The sequence below is a fragment of the Lampris incognitus genome, chromosome 6, assembly GCF_029633865.1.
Source record: "Lampris incognitus isolate fLamInc1 chromosome 6, fLamInc1.hap2, whole genome shotgun sequence".
Taxonomy (NCBI): Eukaryota; Metazoa; Chordata; class Actinopteri; order Lampriformes; family Lampridae; genus Lampris; species Lampris incognitus.
This window is the reverse complement of record NC_079216.1, coordinates 769,657-791,269: the sequence shown is the minus strand read 5'-3', so window position 1 is coordinate 791,269 and position 21,613 is coordinate 769,657. Positions and strand designations below refer to the sequence as shown.

The 21,613-nt window shown below is 44.7% G+C and overlaps 1 protein-coding gene across 1 annotated transcript in view; it reads left to right on the top strand.

Annotated features, from left to right (window-relative positions):
• wasla (WASP like actin nucleation promoting factor a) overlaps positions 1-21,613 on the top strand; it is a 40,715-nt gene that overhangs the window by 7,184 nt on the left and 11,918 nt on the right. The window contains exons 4-7 of the mRNA XM_056282016.1: positions 862-958; positions 12,708-12,933; positions 13,558-13,600; positions 21,431-21,584. Of these exons, the coding sequence (XP_056137991.1) occupies positions 862-958; positions 12,708-12,933; positions 13,558-13,600; positions 21,431-21,584 (520 nt within the window). The remainder of the gene's footprint in view (positions 1-861; positions 959-12,707; positions 12,934-13,557; positions 13,601-21,430; positions 21,585-21,613) is intronic.

Sequence of the window (21,613 nt, the reverse complement as noted above, 5' to 3'; positions counted from 1 at the left end):
GTAGTGGACAGGCATGAAAAGCCACTGGAGGGAAGAAGAAGCAATGCTAGCCAGCTCCTTCGTTATCACTAGTTAGCACAGCAGCAATTAAAATACAGCTAGCCAGCTCCTTCGTTAGTGCTAGCTAGTGTAGCAGCAGTTAAAATACAACTAGCCAGCTGTGATGGGAGTTGTCAAGTTGTGTTTGACCTGTCAGGGTGCCTGTCTGTGGTCTGTATCAACCTCATCTTTAGTGGGTAGAAATATGTTAATTTGTCCAGAATTTGGCCTTACAAACTAGATATGTCAATGCTGTGTTGATCTATGAGAACATCTAACTTAGTGTCATAAATACATTCAAACACAAGAGACATTCCGACTATGGCCGGACTCGATGAAGCAGCAATCATTGGCAACGCTGTCTTCGGGAGGGGGGCGGAGTCGGCTTGTGTTCGTCATGTGAATGCGTCTCTGTGTGTGTCGGAAAAACAGTGGTTCGGCTTTGATTCGCCTTGTCACGAAAGTGGGGAGGCGTCTCCTTCGAGACTGCCGGCCGGAGAGATGCAGTTGGCGAACGCATGCAATACGAGGGTGGGTGTTTGAATTAAAATAGGGATCAATTGGCCACTAAATTGGGAGAAAAAAAGGGAAAAAAATCAGAAATACATTTAAAAAAAAAACAAAAAACACAAGAGACATAAGGCAGCATTATGAAACACGCAACACAAACGTGAGACTACTTATAAAAGAGAAGAAGTAAAGCGTATCTGTGTATGAGGAAGGTAAGGAAGCCAATGTGATGGTTCCTAGAGTTAAATGCTTTCTGCTCAGCAAGTGTCTGGTTTTAAAATGACTAATCCATCATCCTCCCTCCACCCACAGACCTGTCAGATTGGCCTGAACTTTGCCAGTGAAGAGGAGGCCAAAAGGTTCAGGGTCGCTGTCAATGACCTGCTTGGCCGACGGCAACGCAAAACTGGTAAATCCCTATGACAACATTCTGTCTGCTGTACCTGCTATGCTTCAACTTAACCTTTGACCTATCAGCTTTTACACCTGGGCAGAAGATCTTGTTACTAACCAGTACAAACCTGCACCTCACTTTATTTCCTGTGTCCTTTGAGTCAGCCCACAGTTTGATCGGGCCTTGTTCCTCTGTAAGCTGTTCTACAAACGTATTGCTAAGCAGGAGACCCAAATGTGACATTTTCAGTCAAATATGAAGTATTTGGTCATAGGTGGCTCTGAGAAGAGTATCAACGTTGTACTTAAAATCTACTGAAGTGACTCATCAACAAAAGGTTAAAGTGTGCTTTATTTTGTCAGTTTTATTAATTCATATAAGACATTAACTCGGTGTTGTGGTTCTCTGGTTGTAGTATTATCAGTGTTGTGATTGTAGTACAGTGTTACAAAGGAAAGCCCTAGCTAGAGCCCTCTTGCTAGTTCTGTCAAAAATAGGCTGCCCTGACAAATATATCAGAGTACTACGACTACTACATGACATTATGTCAGCTAGAGTACTCAGCAGTTATGGAGACAAGACAGAGTCCTTCAAGGTCCACACAGGAGTTAAACAAGGCTATGTCATTGGCCCAAACCTGTTCTCTGTCATCATTGCCACCATCCTCCACCTCACAGGTCCCAATCTGCCTCAGGGAGTCAAAATCATGTACAGGACTGATGGGAATCTTCTGAACATTAACAGATTCAGGGCTAAAGGTAAAACCACCACCACATCCATCATAGAGCTGCAGTACACTGATGACAACGCTTGAGTTTCCATCGTAGAAGAGGAACTACAGAGCATACTGGATGCCTTTGCAAAGGCATGCAATCAGCTTGGCCTGGCCGTTAACATAAAAATATCCATATCCTCTACCAACCCCCACCCAACAGAAATATGCCTGCTCTGCCCCCATCCATCTCTGTAGACAACACCAGATTTGAAAACGTGGAACAGTTCCCATATTTTGGCAGCCTTCTCTCCTCCAAAGCCAACATTGACATTGAAATACACCATCATCTCAGTTGTGCCAGCCCGGCCTTCTCAAGATTGAGTAAAAGGGTTTTTGAAAACCATGACCTTCAGGCCAGAACAAAAATTCTGGTGTACAAAGAGGTAGGGCTGCGCACCCTACTGTATGGGTCAGAAACCTGGACCACATATACATATACCAGGCACCTGAAGGCACTCGAGGCATACCAACAGCGATGCCTCAGGAAGATCCTTAAGATCAGCTGAGGGGATAAGCACACTAACTTCAGCATCCTTGAGGAGGCCAACATGCCGACTATAACTGCCACCATCGCACAACAACAGCTGAGATGGACTGGTCATGTCCTCCACATGTCTGACTCTCGCCCCCCAAAACAAGTCCTTTATTGTCAGCTTGTGACAGGATGCAGTGCCCCAGGAGGACAAAAGAAGTGATCTAAAGATAACATCAAGGCCCACATCAGAAGGTTTGGCATCGACCGCAGCACTTCAAAACTTTATATTCTACGAAGTAGTCTGCGAATAAGCATGGTTCAGCAGCCATGGCAGGAATGCATTTCTCTTTTCGCAGATGTTGGGACCCAAGCGTTGTGTCAAGCTGCCCTTTATATGCCTGAGCGTGTGCCTTACTGTATTATTAACTGTAATAAATGAATTTACCATCCATCAAATCACATCAGATTTAAGTTTTAACCTTAGGTCAAATTATTTCTTTATTGTATGGAATCAGTTATGAATCATGAACATAGAGCATTTATGCAGCAGTACTTACACTCCCACCAACATCCCTCATTAACTTGCAATATGGGCGTTTCTTTTAAACAAATATTATGAAAGAAATTGATAAAATGGTTTAAGTCTGAATGAATGTGATCCTAGTTGGCCTCAAGTAAGGTAACTGCCTTGTGACTGGGCCTTTCACTGTGAACTGATCTACTAGTGAGTGGGTTTCCCTTATTGAGTTTAGTGTCACTGACTAGTAGCTGGGAACAAGCAACAAAAAACAGGAGGGCCTGGAGACTGGCTGTCCGTGAGGGTGCTGGGCGCTACAACCATGACCTCCACCATGCTTCTGAAAACAAGCACAGACTCAGAAAGGAGTGAGTTACCAGAAAGGCCCAAACCACATCCTCAACCACTTCTTCACACCCTTGCCCATATTACCCAAAAACATGTGGCTCCAGATCAGCCATTACGCCCACCTGAAAACCCACATGGACCTAGCAGGAGAACAGTCATACTCGACCCCGAGTGACCGCTGATGATCAGTGTTGTGGTTGTAGTAGTATCACTTTTGAGGTTGTAGTAGTATCAGTCATGTGGTTGTAGTGGTATCAGTGTTGCAATGTAGTAGTATCAGTATTGAGGTTGTAGTAGTATCAGTGTGTTGGGTCTGGCTGTAGTAGTATCAGTGTTGTAGTGGTATCGATGTTGTTTGTGGGTCTCTGGGTGTAGTAGCATCAGTCATGTGGTTGTAGTGTTGTGGTTATAGTAGTAGTATCAGTGTTGTGTTTGTAGTAGTATCAGTATTGAGGTTGTAGTAGTATCCGTCATGTGGTTGTAGTAGCATTAGTCATGTGGTTGTAGTTGTATCAGTGTTGTGGTTGTAGTAGTATCCGTCATGTGGTTGTAGTAGTATCCGTCATGTGGTTGTAGTAGCATCTGTCATGTGGTTATAGTAGTATCAGTCATGTGGTTGTAGTAGTATCAGTCATGTAGTTGTAGTAGCATCGGTGTTGAGGTTGTAGTAGTATCAGTGTTGTGGGTCTCTGGTTGCAGTAGTACCAGTGATAAGGTTGTAGTAGTATCAGTGTTGCGGGTCTCTGGAAGTAGTAGTATCAGTGTTGTGGTTGTAGTACTACCAGTGTTGTAGTTCCATGGCTGTATAATAGTATCAGTCTTGTGTATTGTGCTGTATTTGTGCTGTAGTGTGAGGTTTGTGTGGTTCTGGTGTACTTCAGTGGTTTATGGAGGTGTAACGCTCTGCTGGAAAGTGTGGTGCAGTGGGAAGGAGCATCTCTCCTCCTGTCTTCATCTGTCCTCCTGTCTTCTTCATCTGGCCTCCTGTCTTCATCTCTCCTCCTGTCTTCTTCATCTCTCCCCCTGTCTTCATCTGTCCTCCTGTCTTCTTCATCTGTCCTCCTGTCTTCTTCATCTCTCCCCGTCTTCATCTCTCCTCCTGTCTTCTTCATCTCTCCCCCTGTCTTCATCTGTCCTCCTGTCTTCTTCATCTGTCCTCCTGTCTTCTTCATCTCTCGCCCTGTCTTCATCTGTCCTTCTGTCTTCTTCATCTGTCCTCCTGTCTTCTTCATCTCTCCCCGTCTTCATCTGTCCTCCTGTCTTCTTCATCTGTCCTCCTGTCTTCTTCATCTGTCCTCCTGTCTTCATCTGTCCTCCTGTCTTCTTCATCTCTCCCCCTGTCTTCATCTGTCCTCCTGTCTTCTTCATCTGTCCTCCTGTCTTCTTCATCTCCCGTCCTGTCTTCATCTCTCCTCCTGTCTTCTTCATCTCTCCCCCTGTCTTCATCTGTCCTCCTGTCTTCTTCATCTGTCCTCCTGTCTTCTTCATCTCCCCTCCTGTCGTCATCTCTCATCCTGTCTTCATCTCTCCTCCTGTCTTCTTCATCTCTCCCCCTGTCTTCATCTGTCCTCCTGTCTTCTTCATCTGTCCTCCTGTCTTCTTCATCTCCCCTCCTGTCGTCATCTCTCGTCCTGTCTTCATCTCTCCTCCTGTCTTCTTCATATGTCCTCCTGTCTTCTTCATCTCTCGTCCTGTCTTCATCTGTCCTCCTGTCTTCTTCATATGTCCTCCTGTCTTCTTCATCTCCCCTCCTGTCGTCATCGCTCCTCCTGTCTTCATATGTCCTCCTGTCTTCATTTGTCCCCCTGTCTTCATCTGTCCTCCTGTCTTCTTCATCTCTCCTCCTGTCTTCTTCATCTCCCCTCCTGTTGTCATCTCTCCCCCTGTCTTCATCTCTTCTCTTGTCTTCATCTGTCCCCCTGTCTTCATCTCTCCTCCTGTCTTCTTCATCTCTGACTGCTGCTGGATGCTCTAAAACTCTGCGTCTCTCCAGAATAACTCGTCTCACTGTCTCTGAACATCACTCTCTTTTTACTACACATGTATTTTGGTTACAAACCTGGAATGTTGTCAACTTTTTGTTTTTGCAGAGAAAAGATGTGAAGCCCCACATGGTACGTTAATCTCTAATAGCGGCGTTCATATACGTATGAATCTCATATAAATACATCACACATGAATCTAAAGTAGATAAATCACTTATTCATTCAATATTGATAAGTCAATACACAAATCCAATTCTGATTGATCATATGTGAAACTAATTTTGATAAATCACACACTAATATTGATGAGTCACATATGAATGTAATATTGATAAATCACATAGGAGTCTTAGCTGTGAGGAGAAGTTGTGTTAGTCAAGTCAGTTTTAGTTGTGTAGCCCAATATCGTAAATTACACATGTGCCTTAGGGGGCTTTACAGCAACACAACATCCTGTCCTTAGACCCTCACATCAGATAAGGAGCAACTCCCTAAAAACCTTTAACAGGGAGGAAAAGAAGGAAGAAACCTCAGGGAGAGCAACAGAGGAGGATCTCTCTCCCAAGACGCACAATGTGCAATGATGTTGTGTTTACACAATTTACACAATACAGCATTGAAAGAGGATAACACAGTTATAATGGAATTATAACATACTATATGAAGAATATGGGTGGCACGGTGATGGAGGGGTTAGCGCGGTCGCCTCAAAGCAAGAAGGTCCTGAGTTTGAGCCCCAGGGTAGTCCAACTTGGAGGGGTCGTCCCGGGTCGTCCTCTGTGTGGAGTTTGCATGTTCTCCCCGTGTCTGTGTGGGTTTCCTCCGGGGGCTCCGGTTTCCTCCCATAGTCCAAAGACATGTAGGTCAGGTGGATCGGCCGTACTAAATTGTCCCTAGGTATGAATGTGTGTGTGTGTGTGTGTGTATGTGTATGTCGGCCCTGTGTGGTAGACTGGTGGCCTATCCAGGGTGTCTCCCCTCCTGCCGCCCAATGACTGCTGGGATAGGCTCCAGCATCCCCACGACCCTGAGAGCAGGATAAGGGGTTTGGATAATGGATGGATGGATGGATGAAGAATATGATGGGGAGGATGCCAAGCAGTGTCCAGACGCCACTGGAACAGCCCAGGACCTGAGCCATGTGACAAGCATCACCATGTAGACCTGACAGGAGGACAGGCTACAAATGCACACAGGGAGACTCACATCACACCATTCACATACACAGGAGAAGAGAAAGCAGAAGACATCATTGAGAGAGACAGAAAAGACATGTGAGAGAAGAAAACAGTTTGCAATAGTTAATAATCTATACTCTATAATCTGTACTCTATAATCTATAATCTGTACTCTATAATCTCTATAATCTATACTCTAATCTGTACTCTATAATCTGTATGCTATAATCTGTACTCTATAATCTATATGCTATAATCTGTACTCTATAATCTATATGCTATAATGTACTCTATAATCTGTACGCTATAATCTGTACTCTATAATCTATATAATCTCGTGGGCAGAACAGTGGTTGATAAATTCATTGAGACAGAAACTGACCCACTATGCAGTACAGGTTGTGAAGCACTCAATTTAAAGACAACTAATTGTAGGTTAAGGTAAAAAGATGAGTTTTAAGTTTGGATTTAAAGGACTCAACACACTCTGATTGTCTGATGGCAGCAGGCAGGTTATTCCACAAGAATGGGGCCCGATAGGAAAAGGCCCAATGCAATATAATACAATACAAACAACTTTATTAATCCCACTAGGGGCAGTTTTTTTGGAGAAGCTTGTGAACAGAAAACACAGTAACATGCAAACAAACAAATAACACAAATGATAAATAATAACACCCCAGGTAGCTAAATGTGGAATAAAATCTATAAAATCTATAAAAGTACACAATAAGAAAAACAATAAGATAAACTTGATAAAGACAATAAAAAAATCGGATAAAAAACACTATGGAGCATTTGTTAATCGAGTTGCAACAGGTATGAGTGATGTAGAATAACAGTTTGTTTTACCAGCAGGTAAAACATAATGGCGCCCTGATGGCACCAGAGAACATTCACTTTCTAGAACATGTCCAGAAGAAGCCAAAATACCTGCTGCCTTCTGGAGGATTTGTTGGTTGCAAAAAGAATTCAGATCTCTTTGTTCCACTCCAGTGATCTTAGAACAGATTTTAACAATGCTGTTCAGGCTGTTTCTGTCTTTAACCATGAGGCTGTGAAACTAGCAGGTTAAAGAAACACTCAGGAGACTCTCAGTAAAAGACTGATGAAAGTGACAGAGGATGACAGGACTGACAGAAAAGAAATTTAGTTTACGGAGAAGGTGAATTCTCCGTTGCCCCTGTTTCACAATAGCCTCAGTGTTCACATCAAACATTAATGATAGGGCCCAAATATTTGTAGGATGGAACCATTTCCACACCTTCATTATGTATGACACAATCTTTGGCTGCATCTCTGTTATGTCTACAATCAATAATCAGTTCCTTGGATTTAGAAACATTCAAGTCCAAGAAGTTGTTATCACACCAATTAAATAAAATCAGTGAGAGCATTCCCATGGACTGATTCTGAACCTTGGAGGAGGGTCAGCAATGCAGTGTCATCAGAAAATTTGACCAAATAGCTGCCCTCCTGAGTGCTCCTGCATCCATCAGTGCACCTAATAAAAAGTAAGGGTGAAAGGAGGCATCCTTGTGATGAGCCTGTGGATAAATCTACAGAGTCTGAGAGACAGCCATTTACAGACACCTTCTGCTCTCTGTCAGTAAAGAAGTCCAAGATCCAGAACACAAGTTGATGAGGCAAATTAAAGTCACATAGCAACCTATCTATTAAAATATGCGGCTGCATCGTACTGAATGCTGATGAAAACTCAGCAAATAAAAGCCTGGCATGGGCTTGCAGCTTTTCCAAGTGCTTATACAGGTTATTAAGTTTAAAAAGCTTTGCATCCTCCACACCTCTCCCTGCCTGGTAAGCAAATTACAGTGGATCAAGTTTTCCATCTACAGTTAACAAAACAACAATTTTCTCAAGGATTTTCATTATTAATGATGTTAGTATAACTGGTTTAAAATCATTAAGTTGCCTAGGATTGGTGTTCTTTGGAGCAGGTATCACAGTCGAGGATTTCCAGATAGCAGGGATTTGGTTACAGTCAAGTGACATCTGGAAGATATGGTGGAGGATACCGCTAAGCTGGTCAGCACAGTATTGCAGTGTGCACCCACAAATGTGATCTGGACCAGGGGCCTTCCTGAAGTTTACCCGTTTTAAAAGATCTCTAACACATTCCTGACTCATGACAATATCTCAGTCAGAAGAGAGAGACTCTCTAAGACCAGAGATGTTTTTAGAAAAAAAAAAAATTTTCAAAGCGGGTATAAAAATCATTAAAAATATCTGGGAGTTCAGTATCGTTTACTCCCCCAATTTTAAGAGGTCTCCTGTCACTGTTTCTCTGAGTGATTGAATACATAGATTTGATTCCCCTCCATGCTGCCCAAATATTACTATGTGGAGGCTCCTGTCTTCCCCAATGTGGACGTCACAGTCCAAGAAGGGCAAACTGTTGTTCTTTAAGTCTTCCCTTGTGAACTTAATGTTCTTGTCCACTGAGTTGATGTGTTTGGTAAACGCTTGCACCTCTTGTGTTTGGATTTTGACCCATGTGTCGTCCACATATCTGAACCAGTGGCTCGGAGGTGTTCCTCTGAAGGAGTTCAGGGCCCTGTGTCCTACCTTTTCCATATATAAGTTGGCCACAATGGGCGATACTGGTGAGCCCATTGCACAGCCGTGTTCCTGTCTGTAAAACTGGCCCCTGAATTGGAAATATGTAGTGTTCAGGCAAAGGTCCAGTAGTTGACAAATTTGGTCTGGGCTGAGGTTGGTCCTATTGTGGAGGGTGTCATCCCGTAGCAAACGTTGCCTCACAGTTTCCAAAGCCTCCATGGTTGGGATGCAGGTGAATACCTTGTTATTCACCTTGTTATTTACCTGCCAGTTTTACAGACAGAAACACGGCGGTGCAATGGGCTCACCAGTATCTCCAATTGTGGCCAACTTATATATGGAAGAGGTAGAACACAGGGCCCTGAACTCCTTCAGAGGAACACCTCCGAGCCACTGGTTCAGATATGTGGACAACACATGGGTCAAAATCCAAACACAAGAGGTGCAAGCGTTTACCAAACACATCAACTCAGTGGACAAGAACATTTAAGTTCACAAGGGAAGATGTAAAGAAGAACAGTTTGCCCTTCTTGGACTGTGACATCCACATTGGGGAAGACAGGAGCCTCCACATTGGGGTTTACAGGAAACCTACACACACAGACCAATATCTACTTTTCGACTCACACCACCCTCTGGAACACAAACTGAGCATCATCAGAACTCTGCAACACAGAGCTGACAATGTGCCCAGTAACACTCAGGCCCAACGAGAAGAACACAAAACCTGAGGGGAGCTTTAAAAACCTGCGGCTACCCCAGTTGGACCTTTGTGAAAACTGCAACACGTTCCAGAAAGACCAACCAGGTGAGCGACGAGGAGAAAAGGAACAGAAGGAATACCACAGTCATCCCGTATGTTTCTGGGGTCTCAGAGAAACTCGGGAGAATTTTTAACAAACACCGCATCCTGGTATACTTCAAACCCAGCAACACACTCCGACAAAGACTGGTTCATCCCAAAGACCGTGTACCACACACCCGGAAAAGCAATCTGGTGTATGCTGTACAATGCAACGAGGATTGCACTGACCTATACATAGGAGAAACCAAACAATCACTACACAAACGGATGGCCCAACACAGAAGGCCAAACTCCTCAGGACAAGACTCAGCAGTCTATCTAAACCTAAAGGAGAAGACACACTCCTTCCAGGACAGCAATGTACACATTTTGGACAGAGAAGATGGATAGTTTGAAAGAGGGGTGAAGGAAGCCGTCTATGTGAAACTGGAAAAACCATCCCTCAACAGAGGAGGAGGTCTGCGACACCACCTATCTCCCACTTACAATGCCATCCTTTCATCTCTACCCAGGAGACTCAAGAAGCCTAGCCTCCAAGAACAACAGTCGGTCACTAACGGCTCCAACCACTCTCATGACCACTGAACAATGACGTCGAAACTAACACCCCCAACCACCGTCGCTGCTAAACAAATGCAAATCAATAGCTCCGATGGCGACGGGCGCGGCCAAACATCGATACACAAAAGAGCCACGCATATCTATGGCTCTGTTAGAGACGGGCGTTGGTAAACATCGGGACACAAAGAGCCACGCATATCAATAGCTCTGACAACGACTCCTAGAGGATAAGTTCTGAGTGTCATCACCAGCCAGTCAGACTAGCTTGGTCTAGTCAGAAAGGCACGAACTGAGGAAGCCTCTTGGATGAGAGGTGAAATGTCTTCACAGATATATACCAAGTCCAGTTGCACTTGATTCAACTCCTTTGGATTTCCCACTTATTCCGTTTCCTGACCATCCATTTACCATCAGTTTACCCAGCATGTACCCGTTAGTCTGCTTGAGATAATATTCCGAGTCAGACATGCCCATGGCAGGTCTGTTTGATACCATTGTCCAAATAATGGACAGAAGCTGTTTAAAAACAGGGTTTTTTTCTTTAATTTTTTGCAGCGTAGGCCAAATGTGTCAGGAATGTCACTGTCTCTGTGAAGGGTCATGGAGAAGAGCAGTCTTGGTGACCTTGACTGAGACCGTGTTTCCCATCAGAATGTCAGCAGTGCCTCCATGTGTGCAGGGCGCCAGTCAAACCACTGCTGACTGGTCGGACAGACATGTGGTCATGGGACACGGACATGAACCAAATTGTACTGGGGATGAGACAGATGACGTGCAAGCCCAGACTAGAGGAGACACATGAGTCCACTTGTCTCAGGACATAGGAGGTCTTGGTCCCGCTTGGGCCTCATGTTAAAAACAGGGTGGTGTTGATGGAGAATCCGGGATTTGAGGGTGGATTAGTGGAGGATTAGTGGTCCTGTCAGATGCTGTGGCGACTGGCACAGATTATGAGGAAGTGGAGGACGAGCTGAGACCGTCCTGGAAGGAGAGAAGGTTTAAGGATGTGTGTGTTAGAAGAGCTGGACTGCTGGCTCAGTGGAAAACAGATTACGTCACATTATTAGCCACCATGAAACCCGGTTCTCCTTCACAGCAAAGAGTTTTTCTGCAGTTTGTGTGAAAAGTAAAGTGTCAGAAGGATTCGGCCATGCTTGAGCGTCAGGTGTGTGAATCAGAATCAGAATCAGAATACGAAATGTGTTCATGATGACATATAAGGTCATTTACACCAGAGACTTGAGCATGGAGACATCTGGCTGCACACATCAGGTTGCAGGATTGGTTGTGTGTAATTGTGTGTTACAGGTCTAGTTTCTGTGATTGTTAGGATATAACTTGACTTGTATGTAATATTCATAGATAGCAGAGAAACCCGGTGTTTCCCCCCGGTGGTACACGCAGCATCATCACTGTGCTTCTTCCTCATCGGTCCAACGTGCTGACCTTCAGTTCAGTCAGGAGGATGCTCATGTGGATGTGAGACAGCTCTGGTGTCCAGAGGGACCTCAGTCACACAAACGCTTCCTGGTTCTTTCATCACTGACATGACAAGTGACCAATAAGATGAGAGTTCAAAGGTCATGGTCACACTGACGTCATATATGAAATGTAAAATAAGAAACAGGAATTTTTTTTAAAAGGCTGATTCAGTTGGTTTATACCAAGTCCAGTTTATCTTTTGGAAAATGTTGCATGTTAGAAAGTAAATGTGACCTCATTTTGTTCATTAAGTTAACATGCCAAGCTTGAAAATGTGGCATGTTATAAATGTTGTCAGAAGTTTTGATTTTCTGTGTTTTTGAACATTCATCAGTAAGCTGTGTGTGATGTTTGAGAGGTGTTGAAGCTCGATGATGGATCTAGAAAAACCAGCGAAACATTCAGACTTGGTGTATGAAACCCTTCATGGTGATTTGAACGTTGGTGAAGTTCAGAGAAGTCTGAGGATGACAATCTGGTTTCTGTTGGAACAAGTCCGACGGCCCACTGCTGAATTTAAGGAGGGTCATGACCCTGGTAACCCGCCGGTGTTGGTCCACAGTAACACCTGGTCCTGAGCGAGGACAGGTTTAGTCATGGTTCCAAACCAGCTGGTTCATTCCAGCCCTCAAGTGTAAATGTGGTCATGAAGGGGGACAAACCAGAGTGGGTTTTTTCTGTGGAGGAGAACCTGATGATGATGGTTTGTTGTCTGACTTGCTAGAGTCAAATAAACTACAAGACACGACCAGAAATTCAACCACTCAGTCTTTATTTATTTAGCACATTTTGTACAATTCCATGCAATACAGTGTGCTTCTCTGAAAAAAGAAATAAATCCAAGAACAACACTGAAGAATAAAGTGGACAGTCTCTAATGGTCTCAGGTCCTTTGGCTGGTTCATAGGAACTGACAGCAGTCTCCCCACAGTCTGTTCTTCTTGTCTTTTGGACAGAGAAGCAAGGCTGAAGAGAAGTTACCACCTCTCTGCAAGTTCATGGTGACTATTTCAAGTGAACTGTTGAACAGCCTATGTACTCTCTGCTGACCCCTACAGGACCAGCTCTGCCTGTGGCCACCGTGGACATCAAGAACCCAGAGATCAACAATGTACGTTTCAACAACTCTCACCAACACCACCAGCAGCACCTACAGCACCAGCAGCAGCCGTACCACCTGAACAACATGCTGAGCCACAGCGGCCTCACCAGGAAGGCCAAGAAGACCAAGGGCAGGAAGAAAAAACTGACCAAGGCCGATATCGGCACACCCAGCAACTTCCAGTGAGTGGTGGTCTATGAGTGATGGTGATGATGATGTTGCTGGTCGTCTGTGAATCAGTGTGTGAGACACTAATGGTTTGATGACATGGTTTTATAAGGAGTCACATGTTCTCTGTCCATGTTGGTGGCATTTAGCCCACATCCATTATTCAAAATGGCAGCAAGAGAATGAAATATATTCAGTCACCAGAATTCCTTCATCACTAGCCGGTTGTTCACCAGCATGCACACGGAAGGTGGAACAAATGTTCTTTGAGAAGAGGATCAGAACAATCAGAACCGAGGAAAGACAGAAATGTTTAATCTGTTGTCAGGTTGGGTTGGTTGTGTTGGTGTGTGTCAGTGTGTGGTTTGTGTTGATGATCCCCGACAGGATATGGAGACAGGCTGTCCGCCATATTGACTTGGTCTCTCATTATTTCCCTCTCAGTGAATGGATTGTTTGGCTGCTTGACTGTTTGTGTCTGTTGCATGTTTGATTGTGCACATGCATACTCAAATGAGTGAGTGGGCACACATGCATGCCTGTGCACGGGGTCTCCCACATGTGCATGCACAACATTGTATTTGTGCAAATGTGTCTAGAAGTATGTGTGTTCATACCCCCTATCTGTGTGTTTTCAGGCATATCGGCCATGTGGGCTGGGATCCTAACACAGGCTTTGATGTGAGTACCTTACACACACACACACACACACACACGCACACACACTCAGGGTTGGTAGCAAACCAGGCTCTTCATTTCAGTACAATGGTGACCTCTTGGTTTATGCATGATGGAGCCGCACAATAGGCTCTTGTTATGTCTTGCTAATGACACACATGCACATGCACACACACACACACACACACACACACACACACAAAAGCACACTATAGGGCGATCAAATGGAAATGCCCACTCAGCCGTTATCAAAAAGGAGTGACGCGGGTTAGCGTTGATGGGGGGGTGACTCGGGAAGGAGTCAGCCAGGCATTTCTCATTTCTCCGTTGTTGGCTGAGATGGACGACATAGCGGTGCATGGCGTGTCCTTCAGTTTAATTAAAGATATGAATTTTGAAGGATTGTGTTATTCTACAGTATTGTTGTTTGTTGAGAAAAACATTTCCAGAAGGTTAGGTGTATTTTATGTTTGTAATCCCGAGGGATTTGGTTGAATGAGGTCCTATCTATGCAATTTTTGTGACATAACAGCTTGTGACAATTTTTTCTTATCATGGATAAATTATAGATCTACATAAATGCTCATTATATTGGGCTCTGAATCCGACACAACACCTGACAAAGCACTGTGAAACAGAAGCACAGGAACAGCATACTAGCTCCGACATACTAGCTCCAGCGTCCTAGCTCCGACATACTAACTCCACATACTAGCTCCAGCATCCTAGCTCCGACATACTAGCTGCAGCATCCTAGCTCCGACATACTAACTCCACATACTAGCTCCGACATACTAGCTCCAGCATCCTAGCTCCGACATACTAACTCCGACATACTAGCTCCAGCATCCTAGCTCCGACATACTAACTCCACATACTAGCTCCGACATACTAGCTCCAGCATCCTATCTCCGACATACTAACTCCACATACTAGCTCTGACATACTAGCTCCACATACTAGCTCCAGCATACTAGCTCCGACATACTAGCTCCGACATACTAGCTCCAGCATACTAGCTCCGACATACTAACTCCACATACTAGCTCCGACATACTAGCTCCACATACTAGCTCCACATACTAGCTCCGACATACTAGCTCCACATACTAGCTCAAGCATACAAGCTCCCCATACTAGCTCCACATCCTAGCTAGCTCTGGCATACTAGTTCCACATACTAGCTCCGACATACTAGCTCCGACATACTAGCTCCACATACTAGCTCCAACATACTAGCTCCACATACTAGCTCCAGCATACTAGCTCCCCATACTAGCTCCACATACTAGCTCCAGCATACTAGCTCCACATACTAGCTCCGACATTCTAGCTCCACATACTAGCTCAAGCATACAAGCTCCCCATACTAGCTCCACATCCTAGCTAGCTCTGGCATACTAGTTCCACATACTAGCTCCACATACTAGCTCCGACATGCTATCTCCAGCATACTAGCTCCAGCATACTAGCTCCACATACTAGCTCCATTATACTAGCTCCGACATACTAGCTCCACATACTAGCTCCACGTACTAGCTCCACATACTAGCTCCGACATAGTAGCTCCACATACTAGCTCCAGCATACTAGCTCCGACATACTAGCTCCGACATACTAGCTGAACATACTAGCCCCAGCATACTAGCTCCCCATACTAGCTCCGACATACTAGCGCCACATACCAGCTCCAGCATACTAGCTCCAACATACTAGCTCCACATACTAGCTCCAGCATACTAGCTCCACATACTAGCTCCGACATACTAACTCTACATACTATCTCCAGCATACTAGCTCCAGCATACTAGCTCCACATACTAGCTCCAGCATACTACCTCCGACATACTAGCTCCACATGCTAGCGCCACATACTAGCTCCAGCATAGTAGCTCCGACATACTAGCTCCACATACTAGCTCTACATACTAGCTCCAGCATAGTAGCTCCGACATACTAGCTCCACATACTAGCTCCGACATACTAGCTCCACATACTGGCTCTGATATACTAGCGCCACATACTAGCTCCAGCATACTAGCTCCATATACTAGCTCCGACATACTAGCTCCTCATACTAGCTCTGATATACTAGCGCCGACACACTAGCTCCGACATACTAGCTCCTACATACAAACCCCAATTCCAATGAAGTTTGGACATTGTGTAAAACGTAAATAAAAACAGAATACAATGATTTGCAAATCGTTTTCGACCAATATTCTATTGAATACACTACAAAGACAAGATATTTAATGTTCAAACTGATAAACCTTATTGTCTCTTTGCAAATATTCACTCATTTTGATTTTGAACACGTTCTGTTTTTATTTACGCTTTACACAACGTCCCAACTTCATTGGAATTGGGGTTTGTACTAGCACCAACAAATTCAAGATCTAAGATTTATATTCATGAGATTTATATTTTTTTATAATTTCTTTGTCATTTCTCAGTACTCACACACGTTGAAATGAAATTTGTCCTCTGCATTTAACCCTTCCTATACACTAGGAGCAGTGGGCGGGGCCAACTCTAGTTCCACATCCCTATACACTAGGAATAGTGGGCGGGGCCAACTCCAGTTCCACATTCCTATACACTAGGAGCAGTGGGCGGGGCCAACTCTAGTTCCACATCCCTATACACTAAGAATAGTGGGCGGGGCCAACTCTAGTTCCACATCCCTATACACTAAGAATAGTGGGCGGGGCCAACTCCAGTTCCACATTCCTATACACTAGGAGCAGTGAGCGGGGTCAACCCAGTTCCACGTTCCGTCAGCTGTTAGCCTATAAGTCTTCAATGTTTTACAACCTGAACCCAACAAGACTCAAACAGACATACAAAACACGTTTATTTCTGTTGTTAAATTTCTGCTCAGTTTAAAGTGTCGCCACACAGCTGAGGTCTTCGGCATGTTATTTTCCCTTTAACAGCCAAGGTGAACTGAAGCGTGACGTCACTGCTGTGAGTGAGAAAGATGTCAGGCACCACAGCTGAGACAGTATATATTTCCACATGTTAACAGTGCAATTAAAAAGTATAAATATAGTACAAGAATGGGCTGACAAATGCAGTTTGCCTTTATTGATATCGTACATTTAGGGGGGGGGGGGTGGATACCCGAATCCCAAAATTGAACCCGAATACCTACCCAGTGAACGAATATCCGAATACTTGGATACTCGGGTCCAGCCTTATAAACAATACAGTGGCATAACGACCAAAACCAACGACCAGTTTCGTATGCAAATTGCTGCAACCATTAACTAGAGTTACAATGGTCATGTGTACTATTCACAGAGGGTTGGGGAATAGTTGCAATCACAGCATTGTAAGATGGTGACAGATGTACTCTTAGCCCCCCCCCACCCCCACCCCCACTCCCACCCCGTTCAGAGATGGTCGTTCCCTCTTAACATAGATGGCCTCTTTGACTCCCCGTTCAAACCAGTGTTCCTCCCTATCAAGGATGTGCACATCCTCATCTCTGGAAGAGTGGCCACTGGCCTGTAAATGGTGTAGACTGTGGAGTCTTGGTCTGTAGATGGTGTAGACTGTGGAGTCTTGGTCTGTAGATGGTGTAGACTGTGGAGTCCTGGTCTGTAGATAGTGTAGACTGTGGAGTCCTGGCTTGACGTGTTAGCTCGCCTAGCTGTCCCGTGTTGTGTCATCCTCTTGGCCAGCGTCTGTTTAGTTTCCCCAATGTACAAGTCACGGCAACCCTCCTGGCACTTAACAGCTACACTATATTGCTCTGTTTGTGCCGGGGGGACCCGATCCTTGGGGTGAACCAACTTTTGGCGCAGCGTGTTTTGGGGTTTGAAAACAACTGAGATGCAGTGTTTGGAAAATATGCATCTCAACTGTTCTGACACTCCCAACACATACAGAATCACCACTAGTTTACACTGAGACAGCTGTTGTCCTTCTCCTTTCTTTGATCAGCTGGTGCACTGTTGGGGCGTCTTCCTGGCTTTGACAAATGCCCAGTTAGGATAACCACACTTAACCAGGGCCTGTTCAATGTGGGATTTCTCCTCTTCCCTGGTCACTGTGTCAGTGGGGACGTTGTCAGTTCGGTGGTCCAGCGTCCTGATAACTCCTAGTTTGTGCTCCAGTGGTTAACGACTGAAACCAACAATCAGTTTCATATGCAAATTGCCATGACCATTAACTAGACTTACAATGGCCATGTGTACTATTCACAGAGGATTTGGGAATGTTTGCAGTCACAGCATTGTAAGATGGTGACAGTTGTACCATTAGCACCCCCCCCCGTTCAGGGATGGTCGTTCCCTCTTCACGTAGATGGCCTCTTTGACTCCCTGTTCAAACCAGCGTTCCTCACCATCACCTTAAGTACTGATCAGTATGTGTTGGTTTATGGTAAACATCAACAATCACATGTCCCCCATCACCAGTTGTAATTTCACAGTGTAAGAAGACTAACCTGTCATGTTCCACATCCTCCCTGGTGAACTTGATGTGGTGTCCACAGAGTTCATGTGGTCGGTGAAATGTGCTGCATCTTGAGATTTAATTTTAACCACGATGTCGTCCACAAATCTATACCACTGGCTAGGTGGTGTCCCAGGATAGGACATCAGAGCCTCTTTTCCACTTCCTGCATATACAGGTTGGCCACTACAGGTGAGACTGAGGAACCCATAGCACACCCATGCCTCTGCCTGTAGTACTGCCCCCTGTATATGAAGTATGTGGACTGAAGACACTGCTTCAGGAGCAGACACACTTGGTCAGTGTTAAGGGTGGTCCTGTTGCTAAGGGTGGGGTCATCCTGTAATTTCATATGGACCACCTCCACTGCTTAATCAACAAGAACACACGTTAAGAGACTTAACATCATAAGTTGGGGGACCCCACTTAACTGTGGGGTCCCCCAAGGCTCCATTTTGGGCCCCATTCTCTTCTCATTGTATATGCTGCTCTTGGGGTCCATTTTTAAAAACACAATATGTCTTTTCATTGTTTTGCTGATGATTTGCAAATCTATCTGCCTATAAAAACAAAGAGCAGAGATTCTATACAGGCTTTGCTGAGTTGTTTAAAGGATGTCAAAACATGGATGGAGTTAAACTTCCTGAAATTAAATCAAAATAAGACTGAAATTATGGTATATGGACAGCCTGATCTGCTGGATGGTTATGATAGCGCTCTTGGCCCTTTAGCTTCCTACAGTCACTCTTCTGTTAGGAATCTTGGTGTGATGTTTGACAGCTCTTTTAATTTTGACAAACAAATAAGCTCAGTAGTCAAAACAAGTTTTTTTCAGTTACGATTTCTGGGAAAAGTAAAGGCCTATCTCCCTCCAAACGATCTTGAAAGGGTAATTCATGCATTTATTACCTCTCGTCTAGATTATTGTAACTTGCTGTATGTTGGCGTAGCCCAGTCGTCGCTTCGTCGCCTGCGGCTTGTACAAAATGCAGCTGCTCGCCTGCTGACAGGAAAGAAGCGACGTGATCACATAACGCCTGTACTGGCCTCCCTTCATTGGCTTCCTGTCTGTTTTAGGATCCAGTTTAAGATTTTATTACTTGTTTTTAAGTCTTTAAATGGGCTGGCACCATCCTATTTATCTGAGCTAATACATCATCATACACCAGTCAGAGCACTAAGGTCAACAAACCAGATGTTCCTACATGTTCCCAGATCCAGGCTTAAGAATAGGGGCGAGAGAGCCTTTGCATTAGCTGCCGCTGATCTCTGGAACAACTTAGCAGTACACATAAGATCTGCTCAGACCCTAGAGACTTTTAAATCTTGGTTAAACACCTACCGCTTCTCGCTGGCATTCAATTCAAGTTGAGCTTGACACCATGATTTTATTGCACCGAGACCTGGCCATCACCATTGACAACACCGTGGTGATGCCAACGCGGACTGTGAGGAATCTGGGTGTGATCCTGGACAACCAACTGTCGTTTGCTGAAAACGTTGCATCGGTTGCTCGCTCCTGCAGATTTCTCCTCTATAACATCAGGAGGATTCACCCATTCCTCACTGACGAGATGGCACAGGTGCTCATCCAGGCTCTGGTCATCTCCCGGCTGGACTACGACAACTCTCTCCTTGCTGGCGCCCTGGCGTCGGTCATCAGACCTCTGGAGCTTGTTCAGAAAGCTGCAGCTCGTCTGGTGTTCAACCGCCCTAAGTTCTCCCACACACCTCCCCTTCTCATGTCCCTACACTGGCTCCCAGTAGCTGCTCGCATCCAGTTTAAGACTCTGGTGCTAGCCTACAGGGCAGTGAAAGGAACAGCTCCTTCCTATCTCCAGGCCATGGTCAAGCCCTACACCCCCGCCCGACCACTTGGCTCTGCTGCCTCGGGACGCCTGGTTGCCCCGTCGCTCAGAGGCCCCTGCTGCTGATCGACCCGGTCACGGCTCTTTTCTGTCCTGGCCCCACAGTGGTGGAATGAACTCCCCACTGATGTCAGGACAGCAGAGTCGCTGCCCATCTTTCGGTGCAGGTTGAAAACTCCCCTCTTTAAGATCTACTACCCTGTTACTTGTTCTTAGCACTTATTGTATTCACTCATTTAAAACAACCAAAAAAAACCCCTCTTTCTTGCACTTTTACTTTAGCACTGGTTTTGCTCTTAGATGCTTGTTTAGATGCACTTATGACCTCTGATGACTAGTAGTTCTCCTGATTTCCTACATTAAATGCACTAGTGTAAGTCGCTTTGGATAAAAGCGTCGACTAAATGACTGTAATGTAATGTATTGTGGAAATATAGTTTTACTCTTGTGTTTTATTGTTTACATTTTAATTTCTTTATTTTATTATGTCTTTTTTACATATATTTTTATATTCATATGTGTCACTTATTTTATATTGTGTTTTAAACTTGTGCAGCACTTTGGTTCAACTGTGGTTGTTTTAAATGTGCTATATAAATAAACTTGAGTTGACTTGACTTGACTTGATAAGAGACCATTGTTTCATCTGCTCCATAATGACGTCCCTCACCTTATCCACAAATCAGTAGTGTTGTGAATGTGATGTTTATTACTACCTACCAACTGGTTCAGAATAGATGCCAGAAACTTCGAGAGGTTATAGGTCACTGACTTAATCATACAAACAATAGGCACATCCTGTTTATGTATCTTAGGTAACCCATACAGACTAGGTGTAGCGCCCCCTGGGTATAATCTGTGGTGGTGAAGAGGATGGAGAGCTAACACGTCAAGCCAGGTATCCACAGTCTAAACCATCTACAGACCAGGACTCCACAGTCTACACCATCTACAGGCCAGTGGCCACTCTTTCAAGGGTGAGGATGTGCACATCCTTGATGGGGAGGAACGCTGATTTGAACGGGAGTCAAAGAGGCCATCTATGTGAAGAGGGAACGACCATCCCTGAACGGGGGGGGGGGTGCTAATGGTACAACTGTCACCATCTTACAATGCTGTGATTGCAAACATTCTCAAATCCTCTGTGAATAGTACACATGGCCATTGTAAGTCTAGTTAATGGTCACGACAATTTGCATATGAAACTGATTGTTGGTTTCAGTCGTTATGCCACTGTGTTGTTTGTAAGGGCGGGGATACCTGCAGTCAGTTTAGACTGAAGATGTCACTAAACGTTGTGTCCAGATGAACTGATTCAACCTTTTGGGATTCCTTACCTGGACTGCCGAGCATGCATCAAGACGTTTAAAGCAGGTAGTCTGTTTTGTCTGATTCTCTGATATCGGGGATAGATTAGTTTCTTGCTTGGCAATTTGACTGGACTGCAGTGTATCTTTATGAGAGATATGAGAATATGTGAATGTGCTGTGTGTCGCTTTAGTTGAATAATTTGGACCCGGAGCTGAAAAACCTGTTTGACATGTGTGGCATATCAGAGGCTCAGCTGAAGGACAAGGAGACGTCCAAGGTCATCTACGACTTCATTGAGAAGAAAGGAGGAGTGGAGGCCGTCAAAAATGAACTCCGTCGACAAGGTGAGTCTCTCTCTCTCTCTCTCTCTCTC